This window comes from Lycium ferocissimum, chromosome 7 (assembly GCF_029784015.1).
Source record: "Lycium ferocissimum isolate CSIRO_LF1 chromosome 7, AGI_CSIRO_Lferr_CH_V1, whole genome shotgun sequence".
NCBI lineage: Eukaryota > Viridiplantae > Streptophyta > Magnoliopsida > Solanales > Solanaceae > Lycium > Lycium ferocissimum.
In genome coordinates, this window is record NC_081348.1 from 17,422,229 (window position 1) to 17,445,158 (window position 22,930).

Here is a 22,930-nt window from a genome sequence, read left to right on the forward strand (position 1 = left end):
CGGGGTGCGTTTTGCATTTTATGTGATAGTAGTGGTGGCTAGATATCGGACATGGGAGAGGTTTCTGGCAGTAAGCAATTACTGTGAATACTAAAAAAACGAAAAGAATATTTTCATTTTTCTTTTTCTTTCATATAACGAAAGACATTTTAGTTTTCGTAGGAAATATCAGATAGGTTTTATTTTAATCAAGGAAATATTTTCTTGGTAAACATCACTTTTCCCATTGTAGCACTTACCTCATGTCTCCCTAATTCCTAAATTTGCGCTCAGTACGAGGGAAATGAGAGGGGTAATATGTCTTGGTGGATCATTTGTAAAGAGGGAAACAATATGTTAGTAACCATTGGAACTGTAACGTAGAGTCCCCAATTTACTGCATATGGCGGAATATTTTATTGTTTTCACGACTTTAAGTGAGATAGATCCCTTTCATCTTTTGATCTAGGAAGTGTTTGGCTGTTCAAGAAGAACAAGAGGATAATAGCTCATAGGGCGTGGAATAAAGGAGGACGGGCATATTCAGGATATCCCCTTTAGGGTGTTCGTCTATTATCAACACTTAGATGTAGACTAGCCATATGCCCGTGGGATGCGCGGGCCGAACATGTTTATTCATTTTAATTAGCCGGTCTTTAAGATCTGTATTTTGTAAATAACTTTTAAAAATTTGTCATAGTCATGACAATGAAAGTTGTTCATCAATGTGAAAAAGAAAATTAGTAAGAAGGTGAGGGAAAATTAATATTTTGATTCTAGATTTTTTTATTTTAAACTGTTTAATATCTTATATGCATACCGACAAGTTGATATCCATCTCAATCAATTAACTGTTCAAATTCAAACATAAAAACCATTGTTGTATATATTGGATTTTTTAAAAACAAAAGTAATAAAATATTTTTATTAAATTAATTAAAAATATGTTAATAAGGGGTAAATTAGTTATATTATAATTTTTTATATTAACAATTATAGATAAAAGGAATCATTACAAAGAAATCAAAATTAGAAAGATATATGTTATATCGTAAATCACAAAATTTTAATTCCGAAATGAAAATATAAAGTAATACATTTTATAAATGTAAATGCACAATAATCAGAGAATGCAAAGGAGAGTAAGATAAGTAAAGTATTGATAAAGAAGGAAAATGGGGATAAAAGTAATTGTCTACGTTAACATATCAAGAGAAAGGATTTTTCGTCTTATTTTACTCTTTATATTAATTACTTATTTTTAAATCATTTTCTAAGGCTATTGAGACTATACACCAATAAATATGGATATTATGATAAAATATATACTTCATTTATTAATTCTTAAAGAACGTGATAAGAGGGAGTGACTTTTATCCTTGTTTTCCTTCTTTCTCAATACTTTAAACGTGAAAAGAGAACGAACAATAGCAATGCAAATTTGTACCAAAAGTTATGGATATATGCATGAGAAGAGAATAAATATTCGTAAGAAACGTGAAAAGTCAAAAGTGAACAAGTAAAAGTGCACGGAGGAAATAAATATGTGTCGGAGAATTAAAATTGAAGTGCATACGTGTATATATGAGAAGAGAGTAAATATTCAGTACTGTCAAAAGTGAACAAATTAAAGTGCACGGAGGAAATAAATTTGTCTAGGAGAATTAAAATTGAACTGCATATGTCTATACATGAGAAGAGAATAAATATTCAGCAAGCACATGAAAAGTCAAAAGTGAACAAGTAAAAGTGCACGGAGGAAATAAATATGTTGGAGAATTAAAATTGAAGTGCATACGTCTATACGTGAGAAGGGAATAAATATTAAGTAATATGACATATTTCTACGTGGGATATAAAAATAATTGGATAAAATGTACAAGGTATATAGCTTATGGTACAAGCGTTCATTGCGTGTACAATTTATGAAGTTCATGGTACAAGCTAGAGGAGCGGTGTTTGTCAATAGAAAAGAGATTAAATATTCAGTACTATGGTATATATCTACGTGAGATTTATTAATTCTTAAAGAATGTGAAAAGTCAAAAGTGAACAAATTAAAGTGCACGGAGGAAATAAATTTGTGTAGGAGAATTAAAATTGAACTGCATATGTTTATACATGAAAAGAGAATACATATTCAGCCAGAACGCGAAAAGTCAAAAGTGAACAAGTAAAAGTGCACGGAGGAAATAAATGTATCGGAGTATTAAATTTGAAGTGCATAGTCTATACATGAGAAGCGAATAAATATTAAGTACTATGACATATGTCTACGTGGGATATATAAATAGTTGAATAAAGTGTACAAATTATACAGCTTATGGTACAAGCATTCATTCCGTATACAATTTGTGAAGCTCATGGTACAAGCTGAAGGAGCGGTGTTCGTCCCTCCTCCACGCTTATATATAATAGAAAAATATATATTTTTAGTAATGTGGTCAAGTAATATGGGACGAAGGGAGTACTTCATTTTTAATAATTCTTAAAGAACGTGAAAAGTCAAGTATAGTAATGTGACCAAGTAATATGGAACGAAGGGAGTACTTCATTTATTAATTCTTAAAGAACGTGAAAAACCAAGTAATATGGCCAACTAATATGGGACGGAGAGAGTACTTTATTTATTAATTCTTAAATAACATGAAAAGTAAAAAGTGAACAAGTAAAAGTATACGGGGGAAATAAATATGTGTCGAAAAATTAAAATTGGAGTGCATACATGTATACATGAGAAGAGAATAAATATTCGAGAATAAATATTCAGCAAGAACGTGAAAAGTCAAAAGTGAACAAGTACAAGTGCACGGAGAAAATAAATTTGTGTAGGAGAATTAAAATTGAACTGTATACGTCTAAGTAAAAGTGCATGAAGAAAATAAATATGTCGGAGAATTAAAATTTAAGTGCATGTGTCTATACATGAGAAGAGAATAAATATTAAGCACTATGAGATATGTCTACGTGGGGTATAAAAATAGTTGGATAAAGTGTACAAGTTTTATAGCTTAAGGTACAAGCATTCATTGTGCGTACAAATTGTGAAGCTCATGGTACAGCTATTGGAAGCTGTGTTCGTCCCCCCATGGCACTTATATATATATATATTGTAAAAGGCATGAAGGAAGTGCGTGATTTTTATTATTTTTTATTTTTAAAAAAAAGGCCAGTTCCGTGCAATCACAGCATCTTGCGCTAGCAGAGTTCGGAGAAGGGCCTTGGGGGGCGTTGTAGACAGTCTATCCTAATGCAAACATTAATGAATTCTTCCACAGCTCGAATCTGTGATCTATAAGTTAAACAGAGACAAATTTACTGTTGCTCCAAAATTTTCTAAAACCTTTAAGAAGTGCATTTGCTCCAAGGTTTCCCTTCACGAAGTGCGAATTTATGAATAGGAATTTGTGCCAATAACACTATTACTTTATTCACGAGTCCCCATGAAATGTCACAACGCCCTCACTTCGCATCTTCTGACAGCGGTTAGAACGACGCATTACTCTATCTCTCTCCTCTGATTCCTTTTCGGATTCTTTTTATATAGCAAATATTGTTGGAATTTCAAAAACTTCCAGCTGGTCACCTTATTTCTTCGCTGACGACGTACTATGATACTTTCTGTTTTGTCGAGCCCTATTTTGGTCTCTGGTTTGATGATTATACTTGCTACTTCTTGACCTTTTTGCCAAAACTCATGAGTCGTGGGATAGGTTTCTCACATGAAATAGCTTAATCTTGACCTACTTGTCTCGCCAAGTAGTTAAAGTTGAATTAATTGTTTTTGAATGAGAATTACACTATTCAGTCCTCAAGGAGGAAACAAACTTAAAGAGTAAAAACTAATAACATGATGTAACCAAGTTCAAAAATAAAACAAATCCTCAATTTGCACGTATATTCGCGCAACTCTAACATCCAAATATATTCACGCAATTCTAACACGTAGAAGATGAAAACTCTATAGATGGATTATCCAGAACGGACCTTAATTAGTTCCGGTGATCGTTCAATGGGAAGTCCGAAAGAAGGACATATCATCTCATGTTGAAACTAGGGATATGAAATTGACTTGGGTAAAAGCTTCCTTCAAAATTTCAAAAATATATTTTATTACTGCCTTTTGACAATTATTTCTTTCTGAAGTTCAAATGTTACAAACTGGAATGCATACCAGGTAATAACACCACAAATTGGTACATAAGCAAGAACAAGACGGAAACACTTCAGTAGCCAAAATTTACAATAAGTTCGAATAGAAGTTCAAATGTTACAAACTGGAATGCATACCAGGTAATAACACCACAAATTGGTACATAAGCAAGAACAAGACGGAAACACTTCAGTAGCCAAAATTTACAATAAGTTCGAATAGACATATCACCATCTAGGAAAGTATCTTCCGGATTAACTTACAAACACGCTCGCCATGGTCAGCCAAAGTTTCACCGTTTCTAAACACTCAACCCCTAACGAGATGATTTTGCTATGTATATTTGAATTTATGAGCATTTAATCAGTGTTAAAGTGACAGCAGCACTAAATCTATAGGATCTGGGTGAAGCTCATAATGCTGTCAGCAATCTGTAGACATACAGTTTTTAAAGATCCACTGGAAGTCCCTTGGCCCATTTTTTTTCACGTCAATTTCATTTCTCGCGTGCACATCATCATGGACCCGGTTCCGTTGGAGAACCAGGGGCAGGAGGAGCAAATCCCCGACCACCAAATACGGGGCGCATGAATGAATCGTCAAACTTGCGCCAGTACCGATGCACTTTATCACTTGGTGCGGTAAGTAGCATCCTCAAACTGGGTGGGTGAGGAAGATCTTGACCATTTAAATCGACTTCGGATCCCTCTCGACTGCCTAGGAGTGGCGCTGTTAGAGACTTTGGAGTATTTGCATCTGATGACACTGTACTCAACTGCCTCTGGTGTGGCAGCAGGAGGCTTATAAGAGGTTTTGTCATTAAACCGAATACCTGGAAAAAAGAGAAAAAAAAAAAAAAACACGTTTACCATTTTGGATTTCGCGCACGAGTGGATAGTTGGATAATTAGGTATTAACAAAGAATGTCAAGGCAGAGGCAGGAGGTACATACCATTGTGCTGAAAAGAACAATGGTTATGGTGCTGGTAATCATTATCGCATTGTCTTGCAATTGAGTGTGTCCCGAACGAGTGAACTGCATGACCAAATGATCAATGGTTCATGACATAAAAGAATACAAGGATGTGAAAATAAGTAACATAAACTGTCATATAAGGGCTAATATTCCCAAAGAGTTAGAATAATGGTCCTAGTAAGCATTTGACCATGCGATTTGAAATCATGATTTCATATTTTGATTTCAAATCAGGCATTTGTTTATGAAATTTGCACAAAATTTCAACCTCAACTTCATATCATGATTTCAAATCTCAAAATTTTCCGAAAACAAAAGTAGAATTTGGAATTCCAAATCATGATTTCAATTTTTTTTTTGTGTAAAACTCGAACCATAACTATTTATTGTAAAAAAAAATCATAAGTTGGTAGATATATTTTTTAAATGTACAATGTGACTCAAAATAACAACGTTGGTTCGTTTTCTCGGTCATCTGATCGGAAATGCATGCTTGGCGTGACAAAATTGTCCGTACCATGTGAAAAAATTATATTAAAGAGTAGTTCCACTACAACTCATGTTCAATTTCCTTTTTATTGAACTAACGTTCAATTAATAGATGTTGTATCCTTTAAAAAGGCTGTTTTGGTAGCATATTAACTTGTTATGCACTATGGTTTGCTCAGCTCATTTGGTAAGATTGCGAGGAAGTTTTGATAGTTTTCACAACTTGTGGGGTTTTTAGGTTTTATGAGAAGAAAAACAACGTAAGAACTCCAAATTACATGTCCAAACAAAACTTCAATTTCAAATCAACCTGATTTCAAATCACTGATTCCATATCATAATTTTGAATCATGTCCAAACAGGGCCCTAGTATATGAATAGCACTTTTACCTTATTATATGCCAGTGCCATGGATACTGCACCTCTCATCAAACCTGCCCACCAAATTATCACCTGCAAAAAAAAGTTAGTAACCGATATTTGTATGAGATGGCTAATATAAGAGAATTTGATCAAGCCACAACTCACTTGCTGCCTAATGGTAATTTTTTCCTCCGAGGATTTCTTCATTAAGTTGGATAAGAATGATAATGGGAAAACAAAGGCAGCTCTCCCCAGCAAGATTAGTCCCATCAGTATTGAACTCACTGCAACTGATAATCCAGGACTGCAAGAAATAACAGCAGCACCTGATAAGAACTACGAACTGTATGACCATAAGTCAAACGAGAGAAAGATTAACCATGAAAGAGTTAATACTAATCTCTCTTCTATCCTGCTGCAGCATACCTATCACTAACAAATTTCCACTTCTCGATATCCAAAGCATCCATACCGACATAGAGGAAGAGGAAAGTCTCAGCAAGAAATGACAAAGTTGCAAAAGCGTGCCTACACAAACCAAGAACGATAACATTTAGATGAAATATGTGGACACAAATGTCACTTCCAAAAATAGCTAGTGACGGTGACACATGATCATTTATATAAATGATGTTTGGATAAGCTACATAAATGAGTTTTTCTGTTTGCCAAAGCTAATTAGATCAGCTGTTCCTTTTAGTAGTTGTAAGGGTTCTGAGGTATGATCTAAACAACAGGTAGCAGATGAAAAAAATTTATTCCATCAAGTTCTAATAAGAAATGCACAAAACCCTGTTCCCCAGGCAGAATATATTGGAAAACCTAACGGCAGAAAAATAGGAAATTGTACCTCGTAGTGACTCTTGAACTCTCAGTCACATTGTGCCAAGTGTAATGGGACATCACAATACCACAGAAAAATACAGTGAGAATCCCACTCAAATAGAATAGCTGCAAAGGATGAAGAATTGAGTCACTAGTATCAGAAACATGTATATTGGATACAAACGCCAAAGTTTTAAAACTAAAATCTTACTTCAGCTAACATGTATGATAAGTAAGCCATAAGCATCATAAGGGCAACCTCACGATCTGTGGAGTGCCTGGAGACAGTAAAAGTAACTTGTCATTACTATTATTGCAATAAGGGAAGTCAGGGAAAATGGGTAGAGAATTTTTGCAATTAAGTTAGAGGAACTAAGCAGAGTTTCACTAAATACGAACCTGTAATTATACATGTCAAACTTTCACAAGAATGATGTTTAAGTTTTTACTAGAAAATGTCCTGGCTCTCTCAAGTTACTTCCATAAGAAGATCTCGGGCTGCTAAAAGTTCCTATGGTTTGCCGGTTTGCTAATAAGCAACAAATAGATATAACTGCAAATGAGACCAGAAATCTCACGTCTAACTACATAGAGACAATCAGGAAATAACATTTCTAACAGACCATGATTGTAGAATTCCACTTATTGTAGGTATACCTATCAACTCGAGTGGTAGCCAACTCGAGTTTTCCGAAGGAGGAGCACTTGGTAACCTTCCGTAGCTCAGTGGTGCGCGACGCAGATAGACTTTTTACTTCTTAGAAAAGATGATAAAGGCCTCTGTAAGGACTGCAAGGTCATTCCGAGTGAGAATCTTATGACCCAGCATAAGCTATTGGTGATGAATTTGGACATAAAGAGGAAGAAGAAGAGAGTCGTGGATGACCGATTGAGGATTAGGTGGGGGAGTTTGATTTTGTCTAGTGCCTTAGAGATGGGGGAGAAGCTGATAGCTATGGGAGAGTGAAATAGTAGGGGGATGCGAGCAGTATGTGAGATAGGACGGCCAGTTGCATTAGGGAAGCAGCTAGAGAGGTATTGGGGGTCTCAAGAGGCCGTCGTGGTGGGCACCGAGGGGATTGGTGGTGGAATGGAGAAGTCCAAGGGAAGGTGAAAGCAAAGAAGCAGGCGTATGTGAAGTTGGTAGATAGCAAGGATGATGAAGAGAAGTGGACGAACAGGGAAAAGTATAAGATGGCGAGAAAGGAGGCGAAGTTGGCAGTTTCGGCGGCAAAAACGGCGGCCTTTGAACGCCTTTATGCAGAACTAGAGGACAGAGGTGGGGATAAGAAGTTGGGCTTGCCAAGGCGAGAGAGAGGAAGGCACGCGACCTGGATCAAGTGAAGTGCATCAAGGACGAGAATGGCAAAGTGTTGGTAAAGGAAGCTCACATTAGACAGAGATGGCAGTCATACTTTCATAAACTCTTGAACGAAAAGGGGGACGGAGACATTGTGTTGGGAGATTTGTGGTACTCTGATAGGCGTCGCGACTTTGGATATTGTAAGAGTATAAAGGTTGAGGAGGTTAAGGGAGTTGTTCGTAGGATGCGCAGGGGAAGAGCTACCGGACCTGACAAGATTCCTGAAAATTTTTGAAAGAGTGCAGGCAGGGTAGGCTTGGAGTGGCTGATTGGGTTGTTTAATGTCATTTTTAAGACAGCGAAGATGCCCGAAGAATGGAGGTGGAGTACAATGATTCCCTTGTACAAGAACAAGGGCGACATTCAAAGCTGCTAAGTCACACTATGTAAGTGTGTGAAAGGGTGGTGGAGATGAGGGTGAGAAGAGGTGTGCCTATTTCAGAGAACCAGTTTGGATTCGTCTTCTGCGGCGTATCGACTGCGAAGCTATTCATATTGTAAGGAGATTGGTGGAGCGAGGTATAGGGAGCGGAAGAGGGACTTGCACGCTGGTATTCATTGACCTAGAAAAGACTTACGACAAAGTGCCAAGAGAGGTCCTATAGAGATGCTTGGAGGCTAAAAGTGTACCTGTGGTGTACGTTAGAACGATAAAGGACATGTATGGTGGAGCCAAGACCAGGGTAAGGACGGTAGGAGGAGACTCGGAGCAACTGCATTACGATGAGGTTGCATCGGGGATCGGCTCTTGCTTGGTTTCTGTCGCCTTGGTGATGGATGAATTGACGCGACAAATACAAGGTGAGGTGCCTTGGTTTATGTTGTTCGCGGATGACATAGTCTTGATTGTCGAGACTCGTAACGGAGTTAACGCTAAGGGCGGAGGGCTGGAGACAGACGTTGGAGTCTAAAGGATTTAAATTGAGTAGGACCAAGACGAATACTTGGAGTGTGGGTTCGGTGGCGTACCGCGTAGGCTTTATGTGAGGCTTGGAACCCAGACCATTCAAAAGAAAGAAAGTTTCAAGTATCTTAAGTCTATTATATAGGGAGATGGGGATATCGACGATGATGTTTCACATTGTATTGGTGCAGGGTGGATGAAATGGAGGCTCGCTTCTGGAGTGCTGTGTGACAAGAAAGTGCCACCAAAACTTAAAGGCAAGTTCTACAAAGTGGTGGTTAGACTGACTTTATTGTACGGGGCGGAGTGTTGGCTAGTCAAGAACTCTCACGTTCAGAAGATGAAAGTCGCGAAAATGCGAATGCTGCGATGGATGTGTGGGCACACTAGGAGGGATAGAATTAGGAATGAAGATATCCGGGACAAAGTGGGAGTGGCATCGGTGGAGAACAAGATGCGGGAAGCGAGGCTGAGATGGTTTGGGCATGTGAAGAGGAGAGACACAGATGCTCCAGTGCGGAGGTGTGAGAGGTTGGCTATGGACGATTTCAGGAGAGGTAAAGGGAGGCCAAAGAAGTATTGGGGAGAGGTAATTAGACAAGACGTGGCGCAGTTTCAACTTACCGAGGACATGACCTTAGATAGGAGGTTGTGGAGGACTCAGATTAGGATAAAAGGCTAGGTTGCTTATCCTTTCATCCTAGTAGTTATAGTTTTGCTCATTCGTTTATTGCCATTTGATTTCTGCTTATATTTGTTAGGCCTTGTACTTTAATTATCTTATTTATCTATGGTAGCTAATGCTCCTTTCTTTCCGCATCCGTCTATCATGACTTTCTCGCTTTTTGTTATTCCTCGTTTTCATATTGTTTTTGATATGCTTGTCCCTATCTGACTTTTTGTCTTGTTTTCTCTGTTGAGCCGAGGGCCTTTCGGAAACAGCCTCCCTACCTTTCAAGGTGGGGGTAAGGTCTGCGTACACTCTACCCTCCCTTGACCCCACATTGTGGGATTCTACTGGGCATGTTGTTGTTGTTGTAGGTATACCTATCAACTATGGCAGAGGATTTAGGCACTGAGATAGAGTCCACAGACGTCCTAAGGAAAAGCATCATATCTGAATAATCAAGCTTGCAAGAAGACCACATTTATTAATTACAAGAAAAATGTTTTATTTTTGCAAAGTTAAGGCAACTTAACCAATTAAGGAATGAATTCATTGTAATCAAAGCATATCAGTAACATCATTGCAGCAGGACAACCAAAAATGTGTGCTACCACAAAATCCTTAATTGAGGCATTACCTGCCAAAATACAGCTTCTTGATAATGTAAGCACTAAGAAGACCTGTCTGCAGTAAGAATAAGATGTCAACTTAAGGGGAAAAGCCTAAGTAGAAGTCAATATCAAAGATTTTGATAAATGACGCATCATGGACACATCATTTTTCCCACACACGCACACAGAGAGAATGAAACTTACTAGTGCTCCCAGTAAAGTGCTAGCAAGAAACAGATAGAAGAAGTTGCCAAGGAAATGGAGGGCTATACTGAGATTCACGCTTGAAAGGTCAAAGTTTTGAATAGCGTTGAAAAGCACCACTGATGTAGCATCATTTACAACTCCTTCTCCAAATACAAGACTGTAAAGGAGGGGTGTCTCATCCTGATGTAGGACCTGCAGCAGAAAAAACTTGTACTTCAGGGCATTATATTAGGTCATCAGCATCAGCCATATGATGGTCACTACTTCTGTACCTGCAATGTGCAGACGGAATCTGTGGCAGCAAATATTGCTCCAATTGCTAACAAACGGAGAAGAGAAAGTAATAAAAGCCGTCAGAGATAGAAACACAAACAACCAGCAACAGAACAATGGTTCAAGTAATACCGAGATAATCCCCAATATCTAGAAATCCAATGTCCAACTTCTTGAAGAATTGAATGGCACCTTCACATGACAGAGAAAGAATATCAACAAAGGCTAATTAACAAAGCTTGAGAGAACACATGCTACATTGAAATTCTATTCAAAGATTGGGATATAACAGGGACAATATCATTGCCAGAAAACAAGGACACAGTAGCATGTCCGGCAAAATCTCTAGGTGAACGTACTAAAATGCTTAATCTTAAGGTGTCAAACAAATCTTAAGGTGTCAAACAAATCTACCCTCGTCCCAGTCATTTTGAATAGAGAAGCTTTGCATCATTGCTTGATGAAAAGAAGGTAAGCAAAATCAAGCCATCTTGAAATCACCTTCTTCTTCCTTACCGTCAGAACATCTGGAGTATAATTGTTTGTTCACCGTCACTTTCAAGGCCATGGACGCGACATCATGCACACCACATAGACGGCTTGATATGTGGAAAAGCATATGAAAATCGATAATGAAAAATTCCTATTGAGGGACAGGCACATTGACAAATGAACATGTTTTAGCAAGAAAAAAAGCCACTACAAATCATTAAACTTATTACAGTTTCATCCCTCATCATTTCATGACTCGTAGGAAAGACCTTGGGAAATAAGAAGAGATCAGGTACAACATGGAGAGAACTTCTCAAAGCAGACCGGCATGACACAACTTTGGCTTGGGTGTAATTTCTACTCTTTAAACTAAGTACCTTTAGTGGTTGTTATGATAAAACCACAACAAGCATCAATCTGCTGACAGGGTACCCCAGTTGCAGAATAATTCTCTGGTGGAGGACCTCTCTAACCAATAAAACTTACAGCATGAGCTTTTGCAATAATGTCAAAGCATATGCTGGAAACAATGCTTTAAATAATACCTAACGAAATAATTGCACATGAGACCAGTGTACCAATGGCTCCAAACATCATTATGGTAATGAAGTTCACGAAAAACTGCTTCTTTTTTACCTGAAACCTGTAAAAGAGTTACATATGTAATGTTTAATTTTTTGGGGGAAAAAATACTAGCAGTCAAGACACAGGCCAGTATGAGATTTCCGTATGCAAGAGAAAAAAGATACACTAGCAAACATGGAAAAATGGTCAATGAGGAGATCAATGCAACAGAAAATTCGAGACCTTTACTAACATTTCAATCCTCTCTATTGATAGTTCCTCCTATAGGGTTTTTAAAATTCCCTAGACCTTCGCTTTCATTTTTAAGACCATTTATGATTTAATCATCCATAAGATCCAATAAAGCTACTCCCATATTTTTAGTCTAACTGGTCTTCATGACTCCTTGTACGAGAACTTCAACAATTACATTTTTAATGAGCAAGGTCGACAAGTTGACACAGCAACTCTCCAACTTGGTGATAGCTTTCAAGTAGGACTGATGGTAGAGATGTCTACCTAAACTTTTGAGAAGATATCTGACAGCACACACTACTATGTAGGCTCATCAAACATCAATAACAGAGTTATGGAACAAGATGAAATTATTCTCCTGATAATTCTTGCTTACATACTAACCAGAAGCTGCAATTACATACTAACCCATAGCTTAGCGGATAAAGACCTGAGGATATGCATACTAGCCGGAAAATCAACAAGCTCCTACATGATTTCCAGGAACTACTTCAATGAAATGTTTCGAACCGCATAAATGTCCTTGATTCCATTATTCGCCATCTTCAATCAATGAATTAGTGTTCAACTTCCTCGTCATCCAAGTAATGCTTCTAGTCTGATTATTGATAATAATCTGGCTCTATATTATTAGTTTACACTACATTGCCAATCTTTACAGTGATAACTTAGCTGACCTAAATATCCTCCCCTATTGTTTATAGACAGGGATATCTATCTGGATAGTATATATCATCAGATCATACTCCATGACAATGAGACAGCATAAATATTTTTGAATGCTTCCTTGTCAGTAAACATAACATCCAGAAGGCAAACTTATGAAGTAGAAAGCTCTTGGCAACCTTCGAAACATGCAATGAAGCACAAAAAACAGTAACAATAGAGGAAAATGATTATTTTACCCTGCATTAAATATGATTGGAGGAAGTAGATATATGAAAAAGAGATCTTCACTGAACACCAGAAGGTGTGAGCTCTTTCCCCCACTTATGAGCAAGATAACAACTCCTGTACCCAATCCCTGCAATTAACAAACATGAAAATAAATGTAAGCATTATAAGCAAATCAGGGAATGTAAGAAATATAAATGACGAACTGGCAATTTGTATTCAAAGTAAAAAGACATTCAAGGGCGACATGGATACTTCACTTCAACTTTGATACTTTTACACCATCTGCATTATGTGTCTTCCCATGGAAACTCCTGTGTAGAATAAAAGGAGTGACACTCACAATTATGAGGGCAGTAATGGACTCATTTATCCAGCGGTTCTCCTCCAAGAGATGACCAAGGACGATGCAAGCGCAAAGGAGTGCCACAAAGAGGTTAATGGATACAACTTCTGCATGATCTGAAGTACCCAAAGAGCCCAGTTTTGGTAACAGAGCCAGCACAGAAGCCATCTTTTTTGCCGCTTCCTATTACAACCACAGTTCACCAACTTTGTTTCAACTTAGCCAAGTTTCACCGTGGTTTGCTTCCTTCATGTCTCTACGCTGTCCTAGATAAAAACAAAACTTCTGCATATTACTATATTCCATGAAATAGAATGTCCCACATAAATCGAAATCCAATTAGGCAAGTAAAACAGTATACCTTTGAAGCAAGGGTGCAGAAAAGAATAATTCTCATTAACCAGATAAAAATAATTTCTAACTAAATCTCCCCAGCTTACTCCATTTATTTTCCAAATTTTTTGAGCAACCAAAAAAAAACAACAATTTCCTTAGGAAATTAGAATCTCACACATGCAAAGGAAAGGCTTCCTAAAAATAAATTTAATCAATAAATCAGTTATATCTCAACCCCCAACATAGTTAAGTCCTTTTTTACTCTATTTCGGCCCATAACTTCAATATAAGATTATCTCTTAGGTAAATGAGATGTTCTCTAACTCTCATGCTTATACCTACATGGATATACATATTTCTAACAAGATTCTTGACAAACAGCAAACTTAATGTGTATACAATAACAACAACAAAGCCATGATCCCAATTACTCCCTCTCAATTTGTTTGTCTTACTTTTCTTTTTAATTAGTCCATTTAAAAAAGAAGGCTTCTTTCCTTTTATGGCAACTCTTTAATTCCAATTTTCCACGTGGCATGTTTAAGACCACAAGATTAAAGGGCGACTTGGTACATTCCAAGTATCTTTGACTTAAGACCACAAGATTTAAAAAAGTACTTTACTTGAAACTCCATGCAATTCAAAACCCGACAAACAAATTGAAACGGAGGGAGTAGTATATTAAGCGACTTGAGAAAGAAAAAAAAACTTTAATAAATAGGAAACAGCTCCCATAAAAAATAAAAATAAAAAGTTTAAGTGGGAAACAAAGCCACATATGTTTCAGAAAATTTCTATAGTTTTTCTTCAATAGTTTGCAAAATCTACTGAACACCCAAATAGAAAAAAGATCATTTCTAAGACATTAAGATTCTCACCAGTGCAAAGAGAAAAGCTTCCAGTGCCTTTCACCTATAATTAAAATGAAAAAACTTCCGTTAGAAAACGAATTTAACAAAGAACAAAACGTCCATGTTTCTGCAAAGTCTGCTTAGTTTAATTGCCCTTATTTTCTGAGCAAACAAAGAGAAAAAGATCAATTTTTCCTACGAAATCAAGATTCACACCAAATGCTAAGAAAAAGTTCTAACCAATATCCAATGATCAAATGCAAATATAATTTTTTCTTTTTTTTTTAAAAAAAAAAAGCATGTTTCCATAATTTTCTACTGTATGTATCCAATAAATGATCATTTCTAGTGGAATTTACATTGTCGCTACGAAGAAGCAAAAGAACGTATATAGAAAAAGCAAAAGAAAAAAAAAAAGACACGATTATATGAAAACGTTTGTGTTCCTTATAAAAAATCAGAGCAGCTTGTTTCCTTTTATTATTTTTTTGAACTTCATCTGTCAAAGGTGAAAATCGATATTTCAACAATATTTTAAAACAAGAGCAATAAGAAACGAAAAAGAAAATAGTCGGGTTTTAGGATATACTGACCAATGCAATTGCATGCAGAAAGGCGCCAGAAACAGAGCTGACAAACGATTTCAATCCCTTAAACCCAACCAAAAAAAAAAAAAGGAAGAAAGAAATGGAAAAATAAAGTTCAAAGCTTCAAATGTATGTGCTTCGATGGAAATGGAGAAAAAAAAAAAAAAAGCAAACAGAGAAAGAGAGAGAGAGAATGATTATTTTTTAGGGGAGAAATGTGAAATTTCTAGAAAGGAAACAGGAGTAGAAAATTACGGGAATAACGTGACCTTTTTAAAAAAAAAAAAAACTTTTTCTCTCTATATATACGGACTGTATAATTTCTTTCTTTTCGGGATTTTTTTTTTTTTTTTGTTAATAAAAAATGCTTCACTTTTAGGTGTCCTTATAGTGCTGACCGTTGAAAGGCCTTTTAGGCACCCATTTAAGAAGATTTTAAGTTATATGTAGGATAAATTAGTATCGAGATAACTCAGTCCGTGTACCAAATGACCCTCATAGTATAATTTAATTGCTACTATAAAAATTAGCAACTCTAGTGATAAATATCAATCAATTATTAAATTTAACTCCTCTTTTAAGTTTCTTCGTTTTACAAATGCTAGTGTTAATGAGAGGGTTCAACACGAAATGTACCTGCTCTTGCTCTTATCTATATGGTACATTAATTATTGCTCTGTCTATTCATTATTACAACTACATACAAGTGTAAGAATAGTAATTGTCCTGTTGTCTTATCACGTCAATGTGTTATCAGTTCGCTTATCACTGTGGAGCAGATAAGGTATAGTGCTGTCCTTCTCATAAATTTTGACGCCATATTAAACAATTAAAATAAAACTCATAAATTAAACTAAAAAAAATATCACTACACCATAGTTAGATCATAAAAAACTAGTTCTACATGCACATGCATATTTTTCATTTATTTCTATTATCTATATTATAAAATCGTAGTCATATCTGATATTATAAAATCGTCATTAATGAAAATTGGTATGAATGAATCATTTTGATAACGGCGATAGCATAAATAAACCAAACTCTTGATGAGTGGTATAAATGAGTCATTTCCGATAGTTCGATGGCATAAATGAGTCAAACTATTGACGAGTGGCATAATTGAGTCATTTCCGATAGTTCGATGGCATAAATAAGCCAAACTATTAATAAGTGGCATAAATAAGTCATTTTCGATAGTTCGATGACATATTTAAGCTTTTTCGTTTATTTTTATTTTCGTTTATTTTTTATTATAGACACTCAATAGGAGTAAAGCTTTTTTTAATATAATTATTATATTATTATTATTTCATGTGCTTAAAAGGTTTTCGCAATGAAAGGACTAAAGATTGACGTACAAATCACTTTCATCTCTGGCATTTTCTGCTGACATTATGAGAAACTGTCTTTGAGTTTCTCTAAGTAGCAATGGGGGCATAAACCTAGTAAAATCCCAATCTGATTTATGGAGAGAGACTTTCTAAAACAATTGATGAATTTACCTTCAAAAAACATATAATAATATATTCAAATGGTTTTAAGAATTTTCCTAATACAGTACTACTCACCTTTTTTTATTATTATTAATGTACTCCAAATAATAATCTAGTAAAAAAAAAAAAAAAAAAAAAAAAAAAAAAAGGTAGAACAAAAAAGAATGGCTAACATTATAAGTTACAGCTTCTTTGCTAGTAGTTGACATATTCACGTGTCTGATGTTCGAGCTACTAGGTTAATGCATCAAAATTCACGGGGCACTTGTGGAATTCTCGACAGAAAGATAATAGTAGTATTTACTTCTCTTTGTTTTTACACACGTACTCTCACAATCCATATAATTGTTTTGGTTGTAAATTTAAATTATTATTATCTCATCAATTTGTGTTAGTCATATCTTAACTAATTGTGTTCGAGCTCAAGGAATGAGAAAAATCCTATTGGGAACGCTGTCACCAAAATGGATCCTGCAACGCGCAATTTAAATTAGTCGGACTTCAGCGCAGCACCGGATACTCGGAACAAAAAGAAGTAATCTTTTAATTTTATTTGTTCTAAATTTTCTTCTAGGAACCTTGACGTAACGGTGAAGTTGTCTCCAGGTAACGAATTCGAGCCTTACCGGACCCTATTAATATCGCATGATTTGTGCTCCAGACTGTCATACTAAATTTTCTTCTACTTTCTCCCCAAAATGAAAATAAAATTTTAATATAACAGCTTCAAATAAATAAATAAATTAATTACTAATTAGTTGTTTAAAGAAGGATTACAATTTTTGTATTCCCCTAAAAGTATCTCTTGTTTTTTGTGATCTATTTGGAAACGTAAAAGAGTAGACTTTGAAGTTTGAATTCGGGAACATCCGATTGAAAAAAGAAAAAAAAGTTTGAATGAAAGTTGCCCTTTTCATTTTGCTTCTTGAAATTGAATCAGAAGATTCTTGTGAAATTCACATTGAAATTGATGTAATTGTGGCGCATTGATCTTTTCACGCCCACAAATGGAATATTGTTCAATGAACGTGATTTGTTATTTTGCCTCAATACATTTGTTTGGTCAAAACCACCTAATTATGTTTTGCAAAATCATGAGATCATTATAATGAGCTCTAGTTCAATATTCAATTGAATTTTATTTATCTGAAATGCAATTTCGAGTCATTGGGTCCATAATACAAGGGGATGGTGAGATTGACAATGATGTCGCACACCGCATTAGAGCAGGGTGGATGAAATGGATGCTGGCCTCCGGGGTGCTTTACGATAAGAAGGTGTCACGTAGGTTAGGGCTGGGCATAAATACCGAAAATCGAAAAACTGAACCGAACCGAACCGAAACTTCAACAAACCGAACCGAACCGAACTAGTTTGGTTCGGTGTTTGGTGTCCACCTTCAAAAAACCGAAACCGAAATAGCCGAACCGAAGTTTGATAAAACCGAACCGAAAAACCGAACACACACCGAAATTTAATACATTACCCAAAAAAATTAAAATAATCCAGGCCCATTAAGTTTAAAGCCAAAAAAATTCAATTGTAACAAGCCCTCTTTTGCATTTGTATCCCTAATTTTCTACTTCAGTTGAGAAAATCAAATATGTTAAGGAAGGCAACTAGGATGTGTCTTTAGGATTAATGTATGTTGTTTATGTGTTTTCTTAATTATTCTTACGGTATGTATATAACACCTAGTAATCCTATATCATGGTTATAGTTTTCTATTCTTGGATATCCTGTTTGTTTAATTTTGATTTCAATTTATCAGTTTTATGTTTTATTGCTTTTGAGAATATGAATTAGTGTCAAGGGAATCGCTTCTAATATCATATCAAAAAAACCGAATTGAAAAAACCGAAATCGAATCGAACCGAACTTTAAAAAATCGAAACCGAAAGAACCGAACCGAACTAGTTTGGTTCGGTGTTCGGTGTTCACCGTCAAAACCGAACCCGAAATAGCCAACCCGAAGTTTGATAAAACCGAACCGAAAAATCGAACGCCCACCCCTAGCGTAGGTTGAAAGGTAAGTTCTACAGAATGGTGGTTAGACCGAAGATTATTGTATGCGTAAATCGGCTCAAGAACATTCAAGTTCATAAGATGAAGGTTGCGGAGATGTGAATGCTCAGATAGATGTATGGTCATACTGGGAGAGATATGATTAGGAATGAAGATACACGAGACAAGGTCGGAGTGGCCTCCGTGGCAGATAAGATGAGAGAAACGAGACTGAAATGGTTCGGGCATGTGAAGAGGAGGTGTGAAGATGCGCCATATAGAAGAGCGAGGTAGGCGAAAAGAACGGGGAAGTGATTAGACATGACATAGCACAACTTCAAATTTTCGATCGAGGACATGACCCTTCGACAGGAAACTTTGGAGGTTGAGGATTATGATAGAAAGTTAGTAGGTAGTTGAGCTTCGTCGCGTTGTTTGTGAGAGAGTAGGGGCCTAGCCTTTCTATCCTCTCTCTCCTTTTCGTAGTAATATTATTTTGGTATCGAGTAGATCATTATCCTTATGTGTGTATTATTTTGGTATCGCCTAGATTAAATATGTTTCTTTTGAGTCGAGGGTCTATCGGAAGCAACCTCTCTACCCCATAAAGGTAAAGGTAAGATCTGCGTACATCTTATCCTCTCCATATCCCAATTTGGTCACTCATGTTATGGGAATTGCCTTTTAATATCACGTTTATTTCTTTTAGAACTATAATATCACTCAAGTATTACAATTTTCCTCCGAATATACGAAACACTACGAAAGTCTATCTCTCTCCTAATTGGCAAGCCATGTCACATTAAAATTAAGTTTTTTAATACTAAACATTTTAACGCATTAAACCCATTTAACTCATGAACTTTGAATCGTAACATTTTTCTACTCATTCATATCTTCATTGTCTACTAAAATGATTAAAAAGCAACTGTTACAACTGCTAATTAGGAGTAACCTTTTGTCAATTAAAAAAGATCCAAACAAGTTAATATTCATAAGTTGTTTAGAGAATTTAATATTTATTAATTTCATTTGGATCAAGCCATGAAGCATGAATCGCTTGAATTCATTTTGAGAAAAATGTATATTTATATTAAGTTGGAACCTATTAATACTGTGCGCGTCCAGGAGGAATATGAATTAAGATATGGTGTCCTAGTAATAAATACGATCATTATTATAGCAGTACTTTCTTTGCTTCTTCTTTTAAAAAGGAAAAAAAAAAAAAAATCTGATTTCGCTTTCTTCTGCACATTTTGTGGGATGCAGATTAAACAAATTTTGTGCGTATATCTAATCTTTACAAATCTTTTTCTGTTTGATCAATGTTGTTACATTTTTTTTTTTTTGCACGGATTGCCTTTCTTTTGGGGTGGTATTTAGATTTTACCCCTCATATTTATGGTCTTTAAGTTTTGCCCTTCGCATAGAAACCCTGAGGTTCTGGGTTTCGAACTCCTGCTCAGGCATAAAAATAAAAAATTATTTTGGAAGGCAAGACTTGCGAAAGTTATGCCGGAGCCAAAGATACCCGCGCTTAAGGCATGACTAAAGTTATACTGGATCCGGCAGAACTCTTTGCATAGTTTAGTTGTGCCTTATGGGGCAGAATTTTAGTTATAGCCATAACTAAAAGTATGCCTCGTAAGGCGGAATCTTTCCTTAAGGCATAGACTTTGCCTTCAGGAAAAGTTTCGCCTTATGACTTTTCCTTAAGGCATAGTTTATTTATGCCTTATGGGGCAGACTCTTAGTTAAGGCATAACTAAAAATATATCCCATAAAACGGAACTTTTCCTTAAGACATAACTAAAAGTTTGTCTTGCAAAGTAAAAAAATAAAATATATGTCTTAAAGCAAAATCTGCCCCCTCCGACAGACTTTAGTTATGCCTTAAGAGCGCGTATGCCGAGTCCGGCATAACTTTTCCTAAGCCTTGCATCACGAAATTATTTTTTATTTTTATGCCGAAGCGAGAGTTCGAACCCAGAACTTTAAGGTTTCTACATGAAGGGCAAAAATTAAAGACCAGCAATTTGAGGGGTAACAATTAAAGACCACCCCAAAAGAAGGGCAATCCTGCGAATTGCCCATGTTATTATTATTACTAGTTCAAGCAGGCGCGTGCAAAGCTCGGGCCCACACTCAAAACTTAAAAGTCTTAATTCATTCACATTTTTCTATTGCATAATTAATTTATGGCAGTAGCACGTAATCATGTACTGTCGGTAAGTTATCATAAGAATCAAAGTTTCTAGTCACATAATTGGATAATCTTGAAAAAAAAATGATCTTTTTATGAAGAAGTAAAGTTTGGAAGGGGACTAGCAAATAATAAAAGGGCCATACACGTGATTCGATATTCTACAAACTAAAATGATTTACAACACATTTACTTGTTCACTTTAGTATATCAAGGGAAACACAAACTTTTTTTCTTGTTTTACCCTTAACATTAATTACTCATTTTTAAATCATTTTTCAAGTCTATTGACACTATACACCAATTAATGTAGGTATTATGGTAAAATATATATGTCATCTATTAATTCTTAAGGGGCGTGCAAAGTTAAGAATGGACAATTAAAAGTGAACGGAGGGAGTAATAAAACAATACTCCATCCATCTTAAAATATTTGTCGCTTTTTTATTTTACACGCCCCTTAAGAACTACTCCCTCCAGATAAAAAATAATAAAAAAAAAAAATATCCACTTAGCCATTTGCACACCCCTTAAGAAAATACTAACTTCTAGACAAAAACATGTAATTTGACTAAATTGCCCCTAATTAAATGGGTATTGGGATTTGATCACGTAATACTTAATGGGGAAAAATATGAAAAAATAAGGCTAATTCTTTCTTGATTTGATAAGTGTACACTTTTTTTGACCCCCAAAAAAAGAGAGGCTACGTGGACCCTTTTTTTTTTTTTTTTTTTTTATCCGGAGGGAGTATTAACTAGGAGGGGTATTTGACGACCTTATTAATATCTAAGTTATAATATCTCTTCATTGAATGCTTAATCTATTTATGTGTCACCTCTCATTAATGACAAAATTCTTCTAAGAGTAAAATGGAAAAAAAAAAACTAATTGTGTCTTGAACTTATAAAACGATAAGTAATATGAGACGGATATTTTTAATAACCACGACAAATAATATGAGACGGAGGGATTACAACTTGTCAATTTTCCACATTTGTGGCCAGCGATCTCCGCAGGCAATTAAGAATAAGCAATTACTCCCTCCGTCGCAAAATAAGTGTTGGACATCGATTTATGTAGGCAACTAAGCATAAGTAATTACGTCCTTCGTCCCAAAATAAGTGTCACCTTAGCAAAAAAAAAAAAAAAATTGTCTCAAAATAAGTCACCTTAGAAATTCAAGACAAAAATTGACAAGTATTTTCAATTATGCCCTCAACATTAACGAAGTAGTCCTCTTTAATATTACTCAATTCTCAATAAACATCTAATAAATAGGGATAGTATAGTAAACTCCACATTATATTTATAAATTTCTTAATGTTCGTGATTCTTACTAAGATAACACTTAATTTGAGACAGGGGAGTAATTAATCTTGCTTTGCCCAAGGACCTCTGTATCAGTTTTTTTCACTTATATTTTGTTGTAAACCACTCAATAATTATTATTTTTTTCCTAAATGAAGATTTTATAACTGAAGTTTAAGGAGTTTTTGCGGAAATAAGAAAAGATATATGAGATAGATCTAAACGATACTATCCCCAAATTGCATTATTGAGATAGATCGAAATGATATTATCTCTAAATTATCCGTATCTCTAAATTATCCGCAAAGTAATGAAGAATCCAAAAAGTTTGATTCTAATTGGTTCTCACTTGATTTGCCCAAAGACCTCTTCGTTTACTGGGGGAATTTTTGCCGTCCAATGCAAATCTGGCTAGTAGAGTTAATTCCCAAGCAAATATTTCCTTCTCCCCAAAAACTATTATGCAAGGGTATTTAGGGATTTAGTAGCTTAGTGGTTGACTACTTGAACTTTTACCTTATTGGTGAGGGTTTTGTTAGAATATTATGTAAATATTTAGTTACCATCTTTATTGATGTAAATATATTAGAAGAATATTTAATTACCATTATGGTTAGGTGTATATTTAGTTACCTTCATTTAGCCTAGGATCTTTGTATATATACACATGTTGACAAAGATTAATGCAAGCAGATTATTACCTTCTTACATGGTATCAGACTAGGGCACGATTCTGCCCCTCTCTCTTCCTCCATCTCTGCGTCAACATCATCATCTTTCT

The 22,930-nt window shown here is 35.6% G+C and overlaps 1 protein-coding gene across 3 annotated transcripts; it reads right to left on the reverse strand.

The window, feature by feature from the left end:
- Positions 1 to 4,507: 4,507 nt before the first annotated feature.
- Positions 4,508 to 15,406, reverse strand: LOC132063564 (sodium/hydrogen exchanger 2). 3 transcript variants are annotated; one of them, XM_059456155.1, is made up of 16 exons: positions 15,142 to 15,406; positions 14,576 to 14,609; positions 13,359 to 13,622; positions 13,027 to 13,145; positions 11,848 to 11,945; positions 10,943 to 11,002; positions 10,810 to 10,856; positions 10,535 to 10,729; positions 10,357 to 10,403; positions 6,997 to 7,063; positions 6,811 to 6,911; positions 6,387 to 6,488; positions 6,126 to 6,264; positions 5,988 to 6,050; positions 5,085 to 5,168; positions 4,508 to 4,964 (listed from the first exon to the last, which is right to left on the reverse strand). In XM_059456155.1, the coding sequence occupies exons 3-16, from the start codon at positions 13,527 to 13,529 to the stop codon at positions 4,650 to 4,652; spliced, it is 1,608 nt and encodes a 535-aa protein (XP_059312138.1). In that variant the 5' UTR covers positions 13,530 to 13,622; positions 14,576 to 14,609; positions 15,142 to 15,406; the 3' UTR covers positions 4,508 to 4,649. The 3 variants fall into 3 exon arrangements, with proteins under 3 accessions (XP_059312138.1, XP_059312139.1, XP_059312140.1); XM_059456156.1 differs by having other exon boundaries at positions 13,359 to 13,627; XM_059456157.1 differs by lacking the exon at positions 14,576 to 14,609.
- Between the last annotated feature and the right edge of the window lie 7,524 nt (positions 15,407 to 22,930).